Genomic DNA, 22852 nt, shown 5'->3' with positions numbered 1-22852 from the left:
ATTTGTGGCAACAGTCTAACAATCAGTATTTCATTTAATACACATTTGAACAATTCAATCAGTATTTTATGAGCAGGCCAATTTGAAAATAGGCAGCTGTTGGCTTTGTTTATTAACAAAAGTGTAACCGCATAGCAGACAATTTCATAGGAGTACAAACACTGGCTACTTTTGCAAGAACAATTTGCTGTATGTGTACAGGGTCCACCTTGTTTGTATTTACTTCAGGTAACCAGGTATATACAATACCAGCATGTCTGTTAACAATTTTTTACCAAAACAAGAAAGAGGGAGCCTCTGTTCATAGGCACTACTTTATTAGCATCTTAACAAAATATTTGAGAAAATGACAGTAGGTAGGAACAATGTTCTCAGTAGAGTTCAGGTTAACAAGCATTTCTAGAAAACCATTTTGCTGTACTTACTGTTTTTTCACACGTCAAAATTCTCTCTGAACCACATACTCATTGTGTATGTTGCTGGAACCCACCTGCCATTTGAACTCAGTTTTCAAGCAGTGTGATTTCCATTGAACTTTATTACCTAGTACTTGTCCACTATGGGGGGAGTGGAAGCTGATGGGGAAGGAAGGTAGTGGGGGAAGGGAAGAGAGAGGGAAGGACTAGGGTGGAACAAATGGGAAATACATTTAAAAGCGCAGATAACTGACAGTAAAATATATGTTCTTTGGTTAGCAAGCAGAAAAAAAGGAAAGGACTTGCATACATGATAGATACGCACTAGCATTCTAAAGCAGAAGACAAGAATGTCAAGAGTGTATTCTTTCCCCACTGCCAGATGGAAGGGCTATTATTATAAATGAAAGGCAGCAGTAGTGGATGCCAGGCACTTTTGTTGTGTGCCAGATTCTGAAGTCCAGATGTAAGCAGGTTACCCCTGGGACAGGACAGGCTTCAGCTCCCGCAGCAGAACAGAACCAATCACAGTTTTCTCAGTGTTTATGATGAGCTGTGCTGTAGAGCTCTCCTTCAGCTCCACTGTGACTAGCATCAGTGACCCACTGTGCACAGTCTTAGCTGCAAACCTGGAGGGAAAAGGAAAAAAAAAAAGAAAAGAGAAAAATCACTGAGGATCTTAAGGTCAAAGACTGCTAATGTTTCTTTCTGCAAGAGTTAAATTAGCTCAAATATAATAAAATACTTCTAAATTCACAAATGCATTTCAGGGGATAAACCATAAAACCTCCCATAAATTCCTCAAACATAATTTATGTAAATATTTTTGCATTTTATAAGGGCAAAGAAGTATCATGCAAAATTTTGAATTTAGGAGTAAAACCAAAATCTTATTTAAATAATTTTTAATGTAAATATTGATTCTTCAGTTTATCTACCATATTCATACACACTGACAACCTGACTACAGCTGTATAGAATTTTCAAAAGGCTTTCATTAGTTGGTGCCCCAAAGACAATACAACTATGTTAAATGTAGTAGAACATACATAAAAAGCCAAACTATTGTACTTACTAAAATACGTCTCCTCCTGTAATCCCAGAAATTAATTAAAACTAAAACCAGTCAAAATTATAAACATGAAACAATCACTTTGAAATGACAGTAGCAGCAAGACAGAGTTATTCTGTGAATTTATCTCCAGAACCATAAAAATGTGGCCAATATTTTTAAACACTTTATAATTATTAAAAATCCTACAAAGGAAATAAAAAACTACTAACCAATCAGACAGACAAAAGTTAGGACTAATGCACAATTACTAAATTCCAAGACATGAAGAACCCACTAATTACATGGAATTAAAAGCAAAACTAGCCTTTTAAGCACCACAATTGACTGAAAAGCCATTTTAGGAACAATGAACTTCTGTCAATCCTGTTAATTCATTCTGTGTGCAGAGCCAGGCCCAAGAGACAGGAAGCAAGGATGGCAACAGCGTCCATCTTTCCATCTTCCACAAGGAGCACAACATGCTCTCCCCCCTTCTTGGTTACTTCTCAACAACAAAGTTGCTGCACATGGGCTTTTGAAAACACTAACAAGTGTAGAGCAGGTCCGTGACCCCGTCTGACCCCACTTTGCAGGGCCAATCTCCCCTCCTCTTTCTGAATGACACGTGTCTGAATCAGAGCCATCTGCCTCAATTTGCGCAACATCTTCAGTCACAATAGGACCCAGTTAGCCCTGACAACAGCTCACAATACAGAAAAATCAAACTGCTGCGCTGACAGCACGCTATGGCCTATTCAAGAGCAAACCAACTGGTCAGTGTCTCCTGTCTGACAATCAGCATGGGCCTTGCAAAGCGCCTATCCAAGCCCTTGGGGATCTGTTTAATTACCATCTACATAAAGGAGGGAGTTTATCAGGAGATACTCAAAAAACTTCACTCCAGACTTAATTAAAATATTAGCCACTTAAGCAGGAAGCAGATTCTTTTTAAACGAGAAGTAATTTCTGTCTCTTTTTTTTCTTTTTAAACTAAGCATATCAAAATCTCATAACACATTATACTAATTAAGGAAACATGGGGCACTTTTCTAATGTCACCCATCATAGGTCAATCTATTTCTTTTGTCTGGATTACAGATACATTCAAAGACCTCTCTTTTTAATAGAAGGTTATAAAACAATATTACTAGTACAAAAATTACCTACTTAGCTAGTTATATCAATGATTTCATCTATTTATGCTGCAAGATAGAAGATGACTATTTCTCTTGTTGACTTCCACAGGGGATAATTATAGAAACAATAGTCTTATTAGTCACTTTATTTACTTAACAGTTGTGCCTTGGGACAACACAGAAGCAGATTATCTCTGAGTATGCACATAAATAGGTTGCTAGTTGGCACTCCTGCTGTGCTTCATAGCCCCGAGGCTTGATTTTACCCTCTTTATCAAAAGCTGAAAGTGATACAAAGTCAGCGTTCTGGCAAAGCCAAGGTGGCCCAAAGCATGAGAGATGAGTTTTGTGCTGATATTTTTACATGGGAATTTGCAAAATCACTTAGGGGATCAATAGTACTTTTCCATAGCCCTGAACAAACCACATAAAATCAATAAAATGTGAGTTTGCATGTGGTTTGCAAGATGCAAAGGGCCTGATACTCAGGTAATTTTACACAAAGCGTTAACAAGCATAACTAGCAGCAGCTAATCAGCTTCTATCCATGGTCACCGATATAGCGCCTGGAATTGCTCGGTGAAGAATTGGACCGCAACAGGAAGACTTATTTCACCATTAAAAATGCACATATAGAAGAGAACCACTCAGTGGGTTTACTTCTGCTTTTGAACTTTGGAAACCAAAATTTGCTCCCTAGAATAGGTAATATAATCTAGTTTCTAAGGAGAGTTATAAATACACTTGTATAATCTGTAAAACTGAATACAGTTATAACAGGATGGAGCAGTTGGCACTGGCAGTAAAACTGGTTTGTCAGTTATTTAGATGTTTTAAATACACTGTGATTGAAGAATTTAGTTAATAGCTGTTTTTTCAACTAAATACATGCTACTGCATTTATATACTAACTCTTACCATAAACCCTCAAGAATTTTCCAAAAGGTGTGTTGTTCCCAACTAAACACCTAGGGAAGCCTAGAAAGGCATGAAAAAAATCTCACAGCAGCAAAAAATTAATCACTAATAACATATGTTCATGCTTAGTGAGAAACTTCCATTTTCTCAATGAGGTCAGTAATAATTTTTCACTTTGTAGGTTAGAATTTGAATTAAAAACAAACAAAAATCCCCAAACGAAACCAAAAAAGACAATAAACCAACATGAAATTTGGCTTTAAGAAGCCTTGAAAACTGCACTGGGATACATTTAAATCTAGGATGTACATTGATTGATTGTAGGTCCAAAAGAATGAATTTGTCCTGTGGACAACTCTAAACATAAGACATGTATTATGAGCATGGTTCTGTTGCAACAAAGGATCCATCTGTAAATATAAAAAAAATCCCAAACAAACAACAAAAAAAACCCAAAAACCAAAGCAAATGAGAATGCATCTGGAAAACAAATCCAAATATTTACTAACAGCTTCAAGATGGCTGTTTCTGCTATGATGCAGTATTTAATTATGCAATAATATTGATTCTAAATCTGATTTTACATTATTAAAATATTCAGGAACATTTGCAGCTGTTAGTATTTTTCCCAATTTAAAAAATCAAGACAGATTGGAACAAAAAAACCATGAGAAATATTTGCATATTCTGAACATTTACAATTTATTTTTTTAGAAAGAATGTTAAATATTCTGAGCATATGTGACGTGCAAAAAAGAGAAGGAGTTAATACATAATTTTTATATAAATCCAGTACCTATCAGTAGATAAGGAAATATACATTAAGAAACAAATTCAGCACCAATAAAGTACTACATATTTTTAGAAAATAACTCGGTCTTTCAGGAGTTAAAAATAAAGCATACAGTCTCTGTGACTTCCAATGAAAATAAAATTTGTTTATGAGAACCATAGAGAAAAATTTGATATATAGTTGATATAAAGAGAAAACACAGAGTGTCAGATACTAAAATGTGACAGTGTTTGCCAAACACTGACTTTGCAATGATGACTAGTCTGAATACAGATGGGAGTAATTTTTTATTTTTTTGTAGACAAAATATAGCTACTACAAGGAGATGCATTTTTTGCAGGAAACATTCTGAAAATTTCAGTGGCAGTGAATATACAGCAGCAGACTAACTCACTTAAAACCTGCTCGTTAAAATTCAACATTTGAGAAAGTAAATTTACACCTGAACACTCACTATCAGATTATGAATAAGTGCAAATCGGGATATTTACAGCAGAGCCGGGTTCGTTACACATAATTCAACAGCATTAAAACACACTCTCTCCTGTCCAGTGCTTTTCTTCCTCGTAGATTTTTTTATTCAAGCTAAATTTTCTTATTTTTCTATTCTACTGCTTACCACAAAGGGTGACAATGGCCCATGGAGGTTAAAACTTTTTTCCCTCCGCCCTTTCTTTAAATCTTGTACATGAAGCCTTCAATTACTGCCTGCTGAAGCAGACAGAATCCTATTAGTAAGGAAGACAATCAGAAGATGCAATGCCCTGCCCTAGCTGTAGAAAAATAATTAGTCCAAAGCTGACAAATGTGTAATCAAGTTATGCAATGAGTATATTCAAAAAGGAAAAAAATACTGCTGTGAATTAGTCTTCCATTTGTAAATATAAGAATGAATAACTACAAAGGAGCTTCCAACATGTCAACTGGGCAACAAAGATCCTTACACTTATAGTTTCAGTACTCTGAATCTTTGTATTGCTCTGCTGTGTACAGATTTCACCTTATAAATAGCAACTCATCTAAAAATTGGCTACTTGTATTTATTTGCATTAAAAAAAATTACTTGTATTCATTCTCTGAGTAAGTCTTAGAAGGTGAAAAGGAAGTATTTGGGTATTAGCTCTGATCTGGGGATAGAGAGAGCTTAATACTAAAACTGTAAACACAAACATACCCACAAAAAGAAGGAACTTAATCTGGTGATTTTAACATTGGCTACTACTAATAAAATTTGATTGCCATTTACCTTAAAAATCATATTGTGATAATGTGACTTTCTTTTTCCCTGCATATTTAATGTAATTTTAACATTATCTCTGAACAAATTGTTCAAAATACCTAATTCATTAAAATAATGTAAATATTTTCCAAAATTATCTATTTTTCCAGGGGGTAGAAAATAACAAAATTGTAAAATAAACTGCACTCAAATGTACATATTTTTACCATGTTTATTTGCATTGCCAAAACAGATTTTAAGTCTGTCCTCAGTTTCCAGTAAGCAGCTGCACTGTACCTCTAACAAAAATGCAGAAATGCAAGTGGGTAGTCTGAACTTACTGTCCAATACATAGCACTACTCCACATGTTCAAAAAGATGCTGCATGAACTTTTTATCATCTTCCAAATTTATCATTAGTTTAAAAATATCAGCATTTTTATATGTGGGTATTTATATCTCCTCCCTTAAACTTGAGCTAAGAGCTTGAATCAAAGTATTTGGTCCTCCCAGCTTGAAAATTCTAATTCCAATACTCGATCTATTTTGTTTTTTCATATACTTCACTCTTTCTTTTTTTTCCCTATAGAACTGGACATTTAATATGATACATGCTTGAGAATTATACCCAGTCTATTTTTAAAACAGGCTATAAATTTTAATTTGCAGGAAAATTATTTAATTTCAAGAAAGTACATTATTTTATAGAATGATATTAAAATACTAAATATTTAATACTCAGAGACCTTTACAATCAAAGACAGTCTTCTGCTCAGTTAGTTCCTAAAGTGTTAAGCATTTTCTGTTTAAATAACTGGCTCAAAGGGCTCCTGTTTGTTTTTCAAAGAAAATGCTGCACATATTTATCACTTTATTCCATTCAGATACAAAAGCAGTGCTGTCCTCTAGTGGAGAGCAAATAAGCCAGGCTAGAACAATCTGTTTTGATCAAGAGCGTATCTAAAATGACTCACTCATACACTTTTGATGTTAAGACCAAATTTAATTTCCTAAAGTTATTTAAAAATCTTGCAATTTGCATATAAGCTCCTTAATACAATAATATATTTATGTGTTAAGGGCATTAAAATGATTCTGTGTGAAGGCATTCTCTTGATCAAGTATTTTACACCAGATATTTAAAATCTTGATATGATATTACACATGAAAATAGTATTAGTATACTCAGGGCCCTTTTGTAAGACGAGAGAAAATTTCAAGGTTTTGGAACATTAGGATTTGATTAGGCTTGATTAAGGAACAATGGTAATAGGAAGAGTGATAGGAGGAACTACAGAATGAGTACTTTCATACTTATAAAATTCAGTTTTGTTTTCCTCTAGTAATAAAAAATTAACCTAAGAATAGTTAATAAGCAGAAAGAATTCTAGTCCTGCCTGTTTAAAAAAATATAAATGGTTAGCCTAGCTGGGCTTTTTTTTTCTTTTTTTTTTTTTTTAATAAAGAAAACAAACCCAAACCTCCCAAAACAAAAAGCTGGAATTACTTCCATCATAAAGCAAGAAAACATTAAGAGTTTAAAAGTCCTGCTTAAAATAAAAGGTGAAATAATGGCGGACATGGATATACTACTATTCCATTTAAAATTCTGTCTCCTACAGGTAAAGACTACCACAAAAGCTGTTTTGCCTAGGTTATTTAGCTCTATAATTAATTCCTACTTGAGAGATTAGGAAGCAAAATCAAAGTTGCATGCCATACAAGTTTATTTACACAGCTACCCACTGAAGCTTTCTAGAAGAGTAGAACAGGAAGACTGAGCCCCACAGCTAAGGAACTAGAGAAGGAAAACAGTCTCAGGTAACTGCATCAAAGGAGGTACTTTGCAGGAGCAAAGGTTGGTTTCACTTCCTTGCAGCTCTCCAACAGGCTAACTGCTTAGTAAAAAACCTTAGAACAGGCGTGCCTGCACACAGAACAGAAAAGGCCTTTAAAAAAGTATTTGTGGATTTATAGACCTGTTAATCAGCTCCTGACAACATACACACTGTTTCAAGTGAATAACTATAAAGAATTTATATTTCTCAGAAATTTATACATGGTGTTTATCCTCAATAGATGTGTATTTTTGTTTCCAGCAGACATGCTGGAAGTAGATGCAGTTGTTAGGTTGTTATGTTAAGGTGATGGGATCTGATTACTAACTTTCTGCCTTAGAATTCTTCCAAATTTAGTGCAATCTGGAAGATGACATGCACAGAAAAATTTTCCAGGTGGACCCCAATAGATGGAGTTTGGTTCAGTACAAATGTACCTACACAAAAACATGGCATGGCATACCTTTTCTCCCCACATTAGGTGTTGCTGGATTAAAAAGATGTGGGGAGGATAACTGATTACTAACCACGACATTCTCTGATAATCAAAATTGTCTGTAAACAAAACCCTCTTTCCTTTGAGAATCAGTCTGCCAATATAGTATAAATGGGACATGACAGGTTGCAAAATGATAAAAAGGGGTGAATATAACCAGACTGTCAAGCTGATGCATGGGGTGAGAAATAAAAGCTAGTGAAACATGGTTTGGATTTCCGTATTTTCTGGATTTTGAACATTTTATGCAAGTTTCTACATTTGGTATTGTTGTTTTCATATTATTCAGAGTATGAATTCTCACCAATTGCAGTGTGTCTACTGTCATAATAAATTATTTACACAGTATGTTTCTGATTTTGCTAAAGGGTAGCAATACAAGCCTCCACAAGACAGGTGGATGGTATTTTACATCTTGTTCAATAATTGCTTATTCAAGGAATCAGATAGTGAAGGGTACACTAAGCAATGTCATACTCTCTACAGCAAGCTCTGAAGAAACTACCACATCTAAATGGCTCAGTAAAGTGTCCTTAAAAATGTAGGTTTCAGAACTGCACAGTCACTGCATGCACTGCAGTGCTTGAGCTAGGTTAGACCTGCCCCAGCAATGAGCAGAACTGCTGTTTCATGCTTCTTTGTTTAAAACTTAGCTTGCTTGCTGCTAATTCAGGTGTCTCCTATGACACCACTAAGAGATGAGAATCCTCCCTCTGCAAGTCCTGGTCATGTCTAGGAAGAAGAGATGGCTGTTAGTATCGCCACATTTTGTGACTGTAATGGAGAAAGACATTAAAATCCCTATCTTAAAATGTGAAATGGCTGTTCTGAACACTTTAGAGCTTCGTTGTTGAAAGAGATTTGATTTTCTCCAAACCCTCAGATTGTCCCATATGGGGTTGTTGAAATTATAGAATTGATCATGTGAAATTTGAGGACTGAAATTAATGCTGTTGTGTGTCTCAGAGGGCAAGACAATGGTTACAGCCATCCTGACGAACTGCAGAACAAAGATATGTATATGACACCATGCTCACTTTCTAACACTGCTACTTCCTGCTTGCAAGTGAGGATTCCTTCCAGAATACAACAGCAGCAACAAACTAGTGCAATGGACCAATAAGTAAGGTAAGGTCGACTAAACCTCATTCTTCATTATCCACCCTACTAGCTTCAGAGTTTTATCTCACTGACTGATTGGGCACTGCACAGGTAGTCTTCAAGAATGAAAACAGTGGAAAAGATGATCTACCTTGCACCACTTTTAGAGCCACAGTCATTGAAATGAGTAATATTCTGTAGTATGATGCATCCCATTTAGGAAATGCTTTGGGAAGTAGAAGGTAGAGAGGTAGGTAGTTGAAGATGGCCTGATTCTCCATCCCATTGCACATTATACTCTGACGTCAATAGAAGCACACAAGTATAAAACAAAATTAGAGTGAAGAAGTAAATCCAGCTTGTGATCTTTGCTTTGAACAGATTTTTCTGCCATATGCTGCTGCCAACACTTTAAAAGCTTTGCACCATATTTTTGTTGGTAGCATGAAAAAACACCTTCTCTGTGTATTTCCATTACTTTTTTTCCTAAACCAATTTAGCCTGAAACAGCTCTCCTTCATGCACAGGGTCTTATGTAATAGTAGACAATATTTTGACAATTGCTAGAGGATTATGAGAGCATTCAAGTCTTTATAAGATTCAAGTCTGCAACTAGTCTTTTCATTCTATCACCATCTGTTATCTTTTGTTATAATCAAAGTGAAGCAGATGATGACTACCTATACTTGTAGGAGATGAAAATGAATAAAGGAGGAAGAGACCCGAGGAACTTTTAGAATATTCATCTGAGAAGAATAAGCAACATGTTGAAAGTAACACTAGCATGAAGGGCATTTCTGGGTAAATAAGGCTTGTGTCAGTTAAACAGAATATGACTGAAAATCTTGAATAATGCCTTCATCTTATCATATTTTGAAATAGAACAGCCAGGATTTCTTTGCTGTTGTTGTTGTTGTATCTAAAGCAATGAATGTTACTGCCCAAGTAGAGACTGGGAGCTCAAGTGATGTTCTACAGAAGAATCAACTTTGAGGGAATAAATGTCCTCCATTATGTACCCTCTTATCTTGAAAATAGAACAATTCCTAATATGTTTTCCCCACTGACAACAAACAGCAGACATACTTCAACTGAAAAGTACTTGTTCCCTAAAGGTAGTTATTCAGAGTGATTTAATTCCCTGCAGGAACAAATACTTTTCTTTCAGTGTCTTTGTCTTCAGATATTCAAATGGTGCCCTCACTTGTGGTCTGAACCAAAAGACAAAAGCTTGGTGACTCAGTTCACTCTTTAAAATCACTTTATCAACATCAAGTAACAGTTCTTAGAACATTAAAAGAGTTGTGGATATTCCAACAATTATGCTAATCAGTCTTGTGAAAAAATATTTTACAGAAAAAAAGAACTCTTCTTTCAGAAGTTTTAATATTTAAGAAAACACATTTCCAATTAAAGAAAATCTCTCTTTTGAAATGTATTTCACATTCTTTATTCTAGAAGAAACCTTTTAAAATTGAAAGAATGTTTCCACTTATTAGCAAAAGCAAGAAAGATCAATATATAAAATAGCTAAATCCTATTAAGGACATGCAAATGCATTTCATGTTGTCCTACAAGGCCCTGTAATCCAAGCCCTTGAATAAACTCCACTGAAGATCACGTAACTACTCTAAAGAAAGCAAAATAGTACAGCAAATTTATTTTTCAAATAATAAATATTTACCTACACCTTTGTCTGCCGATATCCAGGTCTGTATCAACAGGCTACCAAGTTAAAAATTTTTGCAACTATCACTTCAAATAAAAACCAGTCAGAAAAGACAGTTTAAAGCAGAATCACCTATGTCACCTGGCATATTTGTTCTACATTCATTTAACAGTTAAATTATTACACTGTAATTAAATACACAAATTTAGTAGCCACATGGTAAATACAGAAAGGAAATGCATTTAAGAAAGTGTTGCTACATTACGATATGCTCAGATATATAGCTGATGTATTTGACATTTGTTTTCACTTATTTCATTTTTCTTTGGTGACTATATGCTACTCTGTTGATATTTATTTCAAGTATTTACTTTTGAATCTTCATTATATTTGCTCTAAATGTTTTTACTTGGTGCAAAAATAAAATCCTAATAGGGTTATTAATTTAAGGACCAGTAATTGGATTCCACCAGCATGACAACATCTTCAGCATGAATGTGAATACGTTTAGACTGAAAGAAACCATGAAACACACCTGTTCATGTCCATTAGATACTCTTGCACTTGTATTAAACTGTACAATTTCATTTTGAATGAGTATATTGCATTACCAGGCAATACAATTTTTTTGGCATTAGCCATCATTAAGCAGTAATACTCAAATTGGGGATGACCAACTAATAGGTTAATGTAATTTATGCTGCACAATGCAGAATGCCAGTTAAAAAACAGTACTTATTTTTCTGTGTAAAAAGACTTCTTCCAAGAAGTCAGCTGAAGTAGTCCTCACAGAACAGCATGATGAACTGAAAGTTTTTGGATGTAATTTTTTTTCTGCAATATCACTTGCAATAAAACAGGGCAAATGACAATCTTATAAAAATTAGAAAATTCACTTTTAATGTATTTTTATTTAATCTGTAAATGTTTAGACAAGATAAAAGGTGATTGTTTATTTTGTTATTCTGAAATTGTGTATCAAATAAAAGTCACAGTTATTGTACCCATGAGACTTCTGCCAGAAAAAATTGATTTTTGTTTCCTCTAATAACAGAGTTCATTTAATCCAAACATGTTTACCATATATATATATATATATGTATGTATGTATGTATAAATAAACTATTTTGGTAATTTTTTTTCAGCAATTTGGAAGGATTAATTATCTAATATCTATCTCAAATATTCATTCATGTGAATCTAGGATTTACTTTAATGATGAATCATTACTGTTTTAAAGATTAACAGGTTTATCACAGTATCAATTAGGTAATGTTCCTGCTCAGTAAAATCTAGGTAGAATTATGACTACATAATATCTGTGAACTCCATTTACTTATGGTGAAGCAAACAAAGGACTGTTTTCTAAATGCTTATCAACTGCTGGGCATTTCTCAAAGGCCACTTAAATTGTTATAAACGGAATGTTTTGCTTGATGGATTATTCTATAATCTATTTTATAACTATTCTGGCAGACTGAAAACATTGTATTTTGAATCTAAGAAATCAAAGAAGATTTCAGGATGTTCTGAAGCACTCTGAATGCTTCAGCATGTCCCAAACATGCCTTTAAGCACTGTCTCTGAAGAAGTGTACCCAACAGTAAGTGCATCTTCAATATATTTACTGTTGGTTATAGACTCTGTTGTGGAAAACTTCCCTTAAAAGAAACCAAAAGAGCAAAAGAAAACACCATCAAAGTAGAAACTTATCTACAACCAGGAAATGTGTGGCTGAGCTAGGAGCTAGGCTATTATTTTAGGGAGCCTTTTTGAGACTCAGTCAACAAAACAATCCATGCCTATGCGGTAAGTCTCATGTGATAGATAGGGTAAAGATGGAGAGCACCTGTAGCAGCAAACACTTCAGTCTCTCTTGATTGACACTCTCACCTAGTCTTTGAATTGATGTTGAGAACACAGGCTATACGGATCCCTCAGGGATGCAACAAATGAGGACTCTTTCATGGAGGATCAGGTGTCAAGAGTGACAATCATTTCAGTGCAATTGCACTAGCTGTGCCATGTTTTTATGGTGAAACAGAATTTTATCATTAACCATATCAAATACATAGGAAAATCCAGCTGGGTTAATGTTAATACAATGCACTACAACTGCTCAGCAATGCAAAAGAGACTACATCCAACAATATCAGGTTATTAATCTTGTGTAGGCTACAGAATTCTCACCCTTTCAAACAGCCATCTCAGTCAGCAAAATTTCAAACAAAAGATTGTTGTTTTCTTTAAAAGAAGATACTTTGCTTTTACTGAATAGCAAAATTCAGGGGACTAGAGATAATTCAGAATTTAGTGAACAGTTTTAGTAGATGGTAAAGGGAAATGTATTCATTTTCTTATTTCAAGACCAGGTTAATCTGTTTGTTTCTGCCACAAGTGAGAAGCCATACAGATTCACAGGACTAAATATTTTGAGTTAATCACATTAAAAGCTGTCATTAACTAACAATTGCAATAATTCCACTCACATTCTGTATCATAACATTTGGATGAAATGGATTATTCTACAAGTAAAAACTGGAAATTTGACAGGGCCAATGACTTTCTTGGCAGGTAATTGTTTTTGTTTGCAGATATATATGTAGGAAAGCAAAAAACTAATACTGGAAAATAAGTTGCTCCTCACAGATGATAAAACTAGAGCAGGATACTTACTATAGGAAACAGAAACAAAAGTTAAAAAATCCCCCAAAACCTTCTATAAAGTACTGTCTTCTAAAAGGCTACCTCTTCCTTTTGAAACAAAAAAAGGGATGGATAATTTCCTCTAACTGTGTTCACTAAAGTATAGACACTTCGATATACACTCAATTAATGAGCTGCAGAGTACTAAGTCTCAAGTTACTATATGTTTAGTATTATATATTTCAGTATAATTTGCTAGCTTCTTCCTTAGAGTACAGGTAATAAAATTTTCTCTAATATTATCAAATGTTGATGAATTTTGAACTAACAAATTAATATTAAAAGATAGTGATACTTTAAATAACAAACAATCTTACCTGTGTATGTTATCTTGACCAGAAGGAACTACACCCAGGTTAGCTGCTTTCACTACTCTCTCAATTATTACAAGTCTAGTAGAGTTCTGTGGAGCAACAGCTATTGTAGTAGATGTCTCATTCATTCCTGTCAGCATTCCTGAAACATTAAGCATTCAATTATGAATACAGCAAGATTTGCTCGCTTATTAAGCATTAAACCAAAATAGTAGACACCTAAACAAAAAACAAGGCATTAAAAGTTGGATAATTTATTGAGAAAACAATTTCATAAGAACTCACATAATTATCTTACTTTAATGTCTTACTTGCAATGACCTTCTATCAGAAACAAATTAGTAATAGCCGAACAATGACATCTGTGATACTAATGCAACTGTGAAACCAAGGCAGTTTTTTTCTCATAAAAAGCTTAATTTAAAAGAAGAATGAAAACGCAGAAATTAAATATTAAGTAAGACTGATTTGGAAAGGTGCAGCTTAAGTGAGAACATACACAAAGATCCTTTATAATCTTTCAATCATACATTTAATTATAATTCCATATCCAACTGCTAAAAATTATCATTGAATTCAGATAGTAGTAATTCATTCAATTTAGTTATTCAAGAGAAAACACATTAGAAACTGGTAAATTCAGTTATCATCCAGCTCTAAAATATCAACATAAACTATTTGAGTAAAATTATTTGAATATGACTACAAAATGGAACAGAAATTTAAAGATTACACCCAAACATACGATGAAGAAAAAGTACAGAAGGATATGACATTCAAGGACATTTTAACGAAACTCACGCTTCTCTATCAATATCCATTGTTTAGAAGAATGATTTGTTAGATGCTCATGTTGATTAAAACACAACAGTAACTACAACATAACACTGTGAGTGCCTTTTTACAGTATGTTCAGAAGCTGAAAATGCAGGCAAACAAAGGAGCACGGTACTTCAGGCAGAAATATGAAGCATCTGAAGGAACACTAACAATGAAAACAACATAAAAGTCTCAAAAGGCCAATGTTTTAGGGCTGCACATACAGTTCTAACCCAGAGGAAATAGTAATAGCAAGATGCTTAATAAGAACAATTAAAAAAATAAATCCAGCATTTTAATGCCCCGGAATGTGCTGCTGTCACAGAATAAGAAATATGAAAGTAAAAATGGAACAGCTGATGAGTAAATAATAGGATTTTTGAAAGAGAACAAAAATCGGTATACAACTTTTATAACAATCAGATTTATCTTGAGTAGAACATTCTATTTCAAATTGTTTAACTATTAGGCAAAAGCTTTACAAACTACATACACAGACTAAGACTGCTTTTAAGCAGAGCACAGGGACTGACATAACACTGCTGAGAGATATGTGTACTTATTTAGGATTTAAACCTTCTCCATTAGGCTCTACTGAAGAGCAAATGCTGAATAAATGAATGCAACTATGTTTATGTTAAAAGCCTGTTTCCCGCAGCATGTAATTAAAGGAAATGTTGTACAAAGCCAGTACTTTTGTCAAGCTCCTGTAAATGGAAAGATGGATAGCACTCAGAGAAGTGAATGCATTGCTTCATATTTAACCTTAACACTCTTGTCATTAATGGTTTGTCTAACTTGTTCTATAAAAGACAAGGTACTGCTCCATTGAAGTAAAATTAAAAAAATCAACTAAACCATGCTTTTCAGAACAGAAGATTCATTATCGTCGACTAATGTATTGGCATAAAGCAAAGTAACATCCTATCAAGTAAGGCACACATTCAATCTGCTTTTTCACCCCCCTTTATTTTTAACTCATGCTGTTTTATTGTTATAGGCAATTTGTACCACTCAGCATGACAGTGTAAACTGAATCAAGATTAATTTACATGCAAAAGAACACTTAGGAGAGCAGCGTGGTAAGCAAATGTATTGTCTCGATTGCTGAGGTGGAAAAGAACCTGGAAATAAAAAAGGCTACTCTAATTAAGGAGCATCAAATATGATTGCTTGGGGTAGTCAATGGCCAGAAAATAGTAAATGTCCAACCATTTAAAGAATTAGCATCCTGCTTTTTAGGAAAACAAATTTTATATATACAATTTTAATAAAATTAGGTAAAGTATATGTTTACTTAACCAAGATTGGGTTTTGGTGTTGGCTTGGTTTTTTTTTAAATGTGATTCAGGTATACACTTCTAAAAAAAGTTGACAAAATTATTTAAAAACATGTCTCTTGAGAGAAAAAAAAAATCCTAAAGTAGTTTTAATTGCCTATTTTAAAAATGCCATAATAAAAATTCTGATTAATATTCAGCTATAACAATCACATGACACATTTAATATTACCTGAAATACAAGAATCCAAGAAAACTCTAGCCTGAGCACAAAGCAGGAACTAGTCTAGGTTAGCCACCTGATATGATGAAATAACTATGTATTTTAAATAATAAAAGAAGATTAAATTGGTAAAATTACAGTGATGGGCAACAAGGTATGCTAGCCAGCAAGACTAGTCCTATTCTGAACTGAGGGAAAGAGAGTTTTGCTACTGAATTTCAAAAACAACAGACAAGCTGAAATCTGGATACAGAGCTCCCAACACTAAATGTTCCACTCATGCAGAATTCCTGCTATGGCAATTTGACTTTTCAAGGGGATGTGATGTAAAACAGGCTATAAAATTCTGAGTCCTGAAGGATCAGAAAAAATACTTGAGCAAAAAGGTAAAGAATGTTTAATATTTTAATCCATTTTAATCCATTCATTCCAAATTGTCAATCACAACAACTACTAACTCAGTTGCTTTTCCAGGGAACTACTCCACCAGAGGATTCTGAGCTCAGGAAGAAAGGAAAGGGGAGATGGTGCAGCAAAGCTAAGCATATCATGCACAGCATGTGGACAAAAACAGCTTTTGAGGTTCTGCTGCTACGACCAGATAAGCTTCACAGACATGAATATGCAATAACCTGTCTGCTCCTCTGTCTTTATGCCATCAGGAAGAAAATGGACATATACAAATGTAACAGACAATGTAAAACAGCAGAGTGTAATTGAATAAAGATGTGTAGCAATGAATTGTCTTCTACATAGCAGTATAATACCAGCTATTTTCTCTTTAGCATTCATATTAGGTTACACATGCAATTTAGATGTAAAAATCCTTAAAACCCATACATATTTTCATTCTCTCCTTGCATTTCCAATATTCTCCTCAAACACTTCAGTATTTTTTACCTATCTGTTTTGGTAACAAATAAAACCATCTCCAGATACAGGACTTGAAACACATTCAAAACCAACTAAACAAAACAAACCAACCAACCAACCAACCAAATTAAAAAAAAAAAAGAAGAAAAAAAGGAAAAAAAAAAGGAAAAAGCATGACAAGTGAAAAACAAGTTATATAAATCAGATTCATTTGGAGAATACAGGCAAATTGAAGTTAAACACAAAACAGAATAGCATATACCAACTTCTAAATTGTCCTACATTTATTACTGTAATTTGGATTTTTCATTTAGCAAGAACACAAAGTAATTCTTCCCATATGCTACCTGTTCCTAAAGCTTTGTAATAAATACGAATGCAAAATGTAGAATTGAGATCTCTGTTACAAAGAATATTCTGATACAGCTGATATCCATAAGAAAAAAGATGGAATAGGAAAGGTTTTTAAACCTGTAGTAAATTTGCCAGCCTGAAAAGTCCTGTATCAAAGAATGAATTCAGGAAGACAGAGCAAGCGATACAGAAATGCCAAGAGACCTTCATGGATTTACAAATACTTCATATAAACAAATTTTCAAATAGCTTTATTCAGAGTAGCCTTTCTGCTCTATTAAACATAGCAAACAGCTGCCAGATTTATTCAGACAAATAATCAACAACCATAGAAGTAAAATGGCAGAAGAAAAAGGAATTTTGGCAACAACTCCACAGAGGACCACAGCTATTCTCCAAGTACACTTCTTCTATGTGTTCATGGTTCTGTATGGCCAGTCAGGAGGAAAAAAAGCCCTCAGTTACAGTAAAGCATACAAAAACTCTATCAGAATACCACAAAGCAAGCAAACATAAAAACAGGGAGGGAAGAAGCATAGTAACCTGCCTTTTTTTCACTACAACCCCAACTACAATTTTTAGAAGGGAACAGTTTAAAATAAATGTACCACAGCCTCGTTCAATCACTCACCTTGGTTTGCTGAGCAGGTATAAAGCAGAGAGGCAGGCTTTAGCCAGCAAAGGGTAAGAACAGCAAATAAGTATCAATTGGTTATGAAAACAAAGCACAATCCTAACTTTTCACTGCAGCCATAAGCTTAACTGCAAATTATCTAGACAGTATTTAAACTACTTTCTTAATAATTCAATAACACAAAAGCAAGAAATGCTCAAAGGCAATAACTAATAATACATAACATTACTCGTTGGTGTTCTTGACTGCTTGATGGATATACTGAGTTTCTGAGCCTTACACAGCAATGAGACAGGATCCCATGGGCATATTCTCATCTCAATGTGAAGAGACATACACATGTAAATCCCCATACATTGAGATATATGAGTAAACACTACTACATTTGAGTGCATCCAAAATAACCACTTATATTTTAAAATATCCAAGAATCATATCCAAATTAAGGACAGCAGTACTGACTATTCCATTTAACATATGGTTAGGTCAAACCTAAGCACAATATTTTGAATAAAATATCTAAGTCACTAAAAGCTCTTATGGGGGTTTGTGTCTGGATTAGTATAAAAGACTTAAATTCTTTGAAAACACAGTATTAGAATGCAGAAGTATAAAAACCAGTATTCCAACATGAGTAGTTTTTATATATGAAGTGTTTGAAAGTGAAAAGATTAAAACAGTCTTCAAAGTAGCTAAGGAACAGGTACATTAACAGTATGAAAATTAGTATTGGAATAAAGAACAGTAAAACCCGATGCAATACCACTGTATAAATGGTTAATTTCCTTGAGCTGGCATCACAAGTTTCTGTTTTACTGCTGGTAGGAAAGGCATTCACACTTTATGATGGGAATCCAAAAGGCTTTGAGCCGAAAGACTGTTTTAAGGTAAAGTGTGGGCTTTGATCTTTAAAGACGGCATTATATCATGGCACATCCTTCTCAAGATACTTTTAAACTACTTGTCAGAGTGAATACTAACAGTCTCAACCACTTACAACTGGAAGCACTTTCTGTATGCTTGGAAATTGAAATGCATGCAGCTCTCTTCCCAAGTAAATTTACTGAAGCTGCTGAAGTATTTCTCACCTTGCTCTTTCTTAAAATCTTTCTCTGACATAGTGACAGGCAGGAGCAGTTCTCCAACAGGGGGTTGAATGTTAACATTGAAGTGATCATCCTTTGTGCTAGAAAAGAGAAATTACAGAGAATCAAACAGGTGCTTCAACACTGATTAATAAATACAAATATATCAGTTTCAAATTTTCTGTAAAACCATGATAAAGTATAAAAACTACCTGTACGATTTCTAACTTATAAATTTGAAAGCTAACTTCTTACATTAGTAAAGCTGATCCATTTTTCTCCAGTACAAATGTGGTAGACATAGTCTTGCATTTCTGAAAATATAACTTTTATTCAAATCAATGTTTATTTGCAACCTACAAAGCATCACACTCAATCTAAATGCTTGCAAAGGACAAATTATTGTGCATTTCACAAATCCTTTGAGAGAACTGTTATGCATTCTGTCATCAGCTACAGCTGTTCTAGAAATAGGAGTAAACATTGAAAACATATAATTTCAGACAAAAGGATGATATTGTCTGGAAAAAACCCACAAACAAACCAAACAATAAATACATTAGTAAAGGAGAAATATTTTTGATAACTTCGGTTTTACAGTATTTGGTGTATTTAAACAAAATCACAGAGCATACTGGTTAATGTAAAAGCACGCTGGAAAGCTGCAGAACATTTTTTAAATGGCATAGTTACACAATACTATCAAAAGTTACACATTTCTCCTTAAGAAATAAATATCATATAGTGAACTTCCTCTCACTATCCATTCAATTCCCTAAGTTTCCAACTATTTTGTATGAGACTTCTTAAAATCTACAGGAACTCAAGATACATTCACCCTGCTATGTTTCATTGACTAATTGTACCATAAGGGATTTGCCTAGCAATTCAGGATCAGTACATCCAGTCAAAATCTTTGTTAATGCTTTAAGGCCTGAGAAATTTTTAGAAAAGAACACTTTCCTTTTTTTCCTGGTGTACCAAATAGTCAATATATATTGATTGGTGATATGCCTCAGATATCTTACTTAAATATAATGATACAATCATTAGAATGGAAAATACATTTCATCCATTAACATCCATGTTATTTAAATTAACCTAAAATATGTGTTACTGATATTTTATAACTCTGCAATTTCAAAGTTCTGAAACTAGAGACTGATGAAAGCAAACACCAGATCAATAGTATAGAAAACACACCTCCTAAAGATGCAAGACAAGCCACCTGGAAACAGAGAAGCATTTTACAGTCCTTCTGCTCACAATTCTAATACTTATTGTAATTACCCATTTACAAAAGGAAATGCTTAGGAACTATGACGTCCTTATTTTCTAGCTTGCGATGTGTTATAATTATGCTTATGAGTGCAGTCTCAAGTATGAGCTATTCAAATAAAATGGGACATTTATGCTAACTTCTCTGAGAACTGCTATTTAGGACACATACAGGGAAACAATCCCTTCAAACTCCCAGTACTTCCTTTATAAAAAATCATTTATTAAGCGCTGCTTTTAAAAGCTAACAAATTCAAACTTTTTTACCCCCATACTAATCTCCCCCCCCGTACTACCTTAAATGCCATCTGTCTCTAAAGTCATTATTATAATAAAAGAGCAGGGATTGTTTGATTATCTAGCCCAATTAAGTGCACAGTAAAATAAGCAAGAACTATTTTTTCTTTAATTTTTCTTTTGAATAGTGATTAACAACTCAATCATCTTAAGAGCTGATGGAAGAGTCTTTAATCAACTGCCTCATTAATTTTTTGCTATTCATACCTACTACTTGGACTATAAGACTAACACTTTCAACAATACCTTTATTGACACTCTTCAACTGATTGTTCAACCAATCTTATGTTTCATATTTAAGCAAGATGTACTCTACATAATTCAGCATGAAACAGATAAACCATTTTGCGTACAATGATTTATGTCCCACATTGACTGGAGAGATGCCATTTGTACATAAACTTGACTTATAACATCAATTATTAGATTGCTTTAATGCTTATAACAATATTTCCACAACAAGAAGGAATAAAAGCATGAGTACCGCTTGGATTTTTTATGTCCATAACTGCTTAAGAGGACCACTTGACACCTCTGCTGTTAACAAACATTCCACTTCCATTTCCTCTAGTGAATAAATAGCTAATATATATTCTTTGATAAAACGTGAACTCTTCATAGCCTACAAACAGAAATTCTGATTGCTATTTGTTCTTCAAAACCACTTTGTTCTTAATTTCACTTTAGTCAGCATCTGGGTTACTTTGCATTACTTTAATTCCAGTGTGCTACAGTAAATTTCTTTCTCAGCTACAGAAAATCATCCTTCCTTATAGGTTCTCTTTATCAGACACTTCACAGATTAAATATACAGCTTTTGTTTGTTGATCTGCATCTCTTTTATTACATCTTTATATTAGAGAGCTCATAATATTTAATTTAACAAAAGTTACTTCATAATTCCAGAGAAGCACAATATGAAGGGGCATTAGGAATCACCTGATTCTACCTCCTGCTTAAGCAAGGGTCACCTTAGCTCACTTGGTTCATGGCCTTGTCCATTTGAGCTCTGAGTATCTCCAAAGATGGAGATTTCATCAGATATCTAATGAAGAAATTTGAGAATAAAATTGAGGCTTGGAATACAAATACTTAACTTCCCCCAATACCTAGTGAACTAAATTTCAGTGTATTTAACTTATTCATTTATATTTTCAAGAATCTCATTAATATAAATGATGTTTATACAAAAAAATACATTAACTTTTAAAAATCTACTGGACAACTGGTTCAAGCTTCACTGAAGCATCTCTCAGGTGGTGTTGCTTTAACTTTCCTGAAAGATAAAGGTGAAGTAGCTTACCAGAAAAAATACCCAAAGTTTCTCAGGGCAACAGAATGTGGTTTTTGATTTAAAAAATTAAACACCGTGTTTTCTGGTATTAGCATGTGCAATAAGTTGGTAAGTTACAGCCTTAGAGGAACATGAATACTTAATGAGAAGTTCTTAGAGGGAAGCTTTAAAAGGATCAAACAGTTGGGGATGTCTTATAACAGTACCTTTCTAACAGTAGCTTGCAAAATCTGTTATGTATTTAATTGTGAACTTACGGGCAAATGACATTACACATCATTACTCTTCCCGACTCCTTAAAAACTGCTAAACTGTACATATTATATTTTTAAAAGACTAACATCACTTTCATGACTCAATTGCAAGTATCACATGAATTTATCTTCTGATGCATACATCAAGGTGAACAAAAGAGAGACAAAGACAATAACGCTCCCACAGGAACCAAGGGAGACTTACTAGCTCCACGATAACTGACACTGGAAGACTAAGATTCAGCCCTTCAGAAGATGCACAGTTTAAAGATTTCTGCACACGTCTGTAGCTAGCACTTGCCATTTGAAACTCTTGGCTATTCCTTTTCTCCTCTCAGTTTAGTTGCTTTTTATAAAGAATTGGCTTTGAAGGGCTCCTGGTAAAGAAGCGGTCTACCATAACTTTAGAACAGTGATGGCAAAATCTTCTTTAAAACTGAAGTAAATAATGCTAACACTTGTCAATTACTTCTTTGAAAATTCCACAATAGCAGTTAAAATTTTAACTTCCAAGGCTTTTAATAAATTAGTATTCAAGTAAGACTGGGAATATTCTTGCTCTTGATTACTATCCTTTTTTGTTTCACTCCTAGCAGCAGCTTGCCCCAGAATACATCTTTCCCAAACCAGCTTATTTTTTTTGTCTTGTATTCACAAAAATCTCCACACATGTTAAAAAAAAAGAACATGAGAGGAAGAGCAACACTAAGAGAGAATTAATTTCCTGCAAAACAAAATATGGAATAGAAAAGTATAGGGGACTTGACTTTAGTCTTGCTGAAGAAAGGAAAGGACTGCATC

General features: G+C 34.0%; 1 protein-coding gene across 5 annotated transcripts in view; it reads right to left on the bottom strand.

The window, feature by feature from the left end:
* Positions 1-300: 300 nt before the first annotated feature.
* Positions 301-22852, bottom strand: part of AP3B1 (adaptor related protein complex 3 subunit beta 1) — a 153058-nt gene continuing 130506 nt past the window's right edge. For 4 of the 5 annotated variants that reach the window (XM_064735990.1, XM_064735989.1, XM_064735988.1 and 1 more), the window contains exons 25-27: positions 18932-19029; positions 13664-13802; positions 301-1045 (exon numbers count right to left, since the gene is read on the bottom strand). In XM_064735990.1, coding sequence (XP_064592060.1) covers positions 892-1045; positions 13664-13802; positions 18932-19029 — 391 coding nt within the window. In that variant the 3' untranslated portion in view covers positions 301-891. Of the gene's footprint in view, positions 1046-13663; positions 13803-17840; positions 17878-18931; positions 19030-22852 lie in introns of all 5 variants that reach the window. The other variant, XR_010443078.1, reaches the window with a different exon arrangement.

This window comes from Zonotrichia leucophrys, chromosome Z (assembly GCF_028769735.1).
Source record: "Zonotrichia leucophrys gambelii isolate GWCS_2022_RI chromosome Z, RI_Zleu_2.0, whole genome shotgun sequence".
NCBI lineage: Eukaryota > Metazoa > Chordata > Aves > Passeriformes > Passerellidae > Zonotrichia > Zonotrichia leucophrys.
The sequence above is the reverse complement of the archived record's forward strand: the minus strand, read 5'-3'. Positions and strand labels throughout refer to the sequence as shown.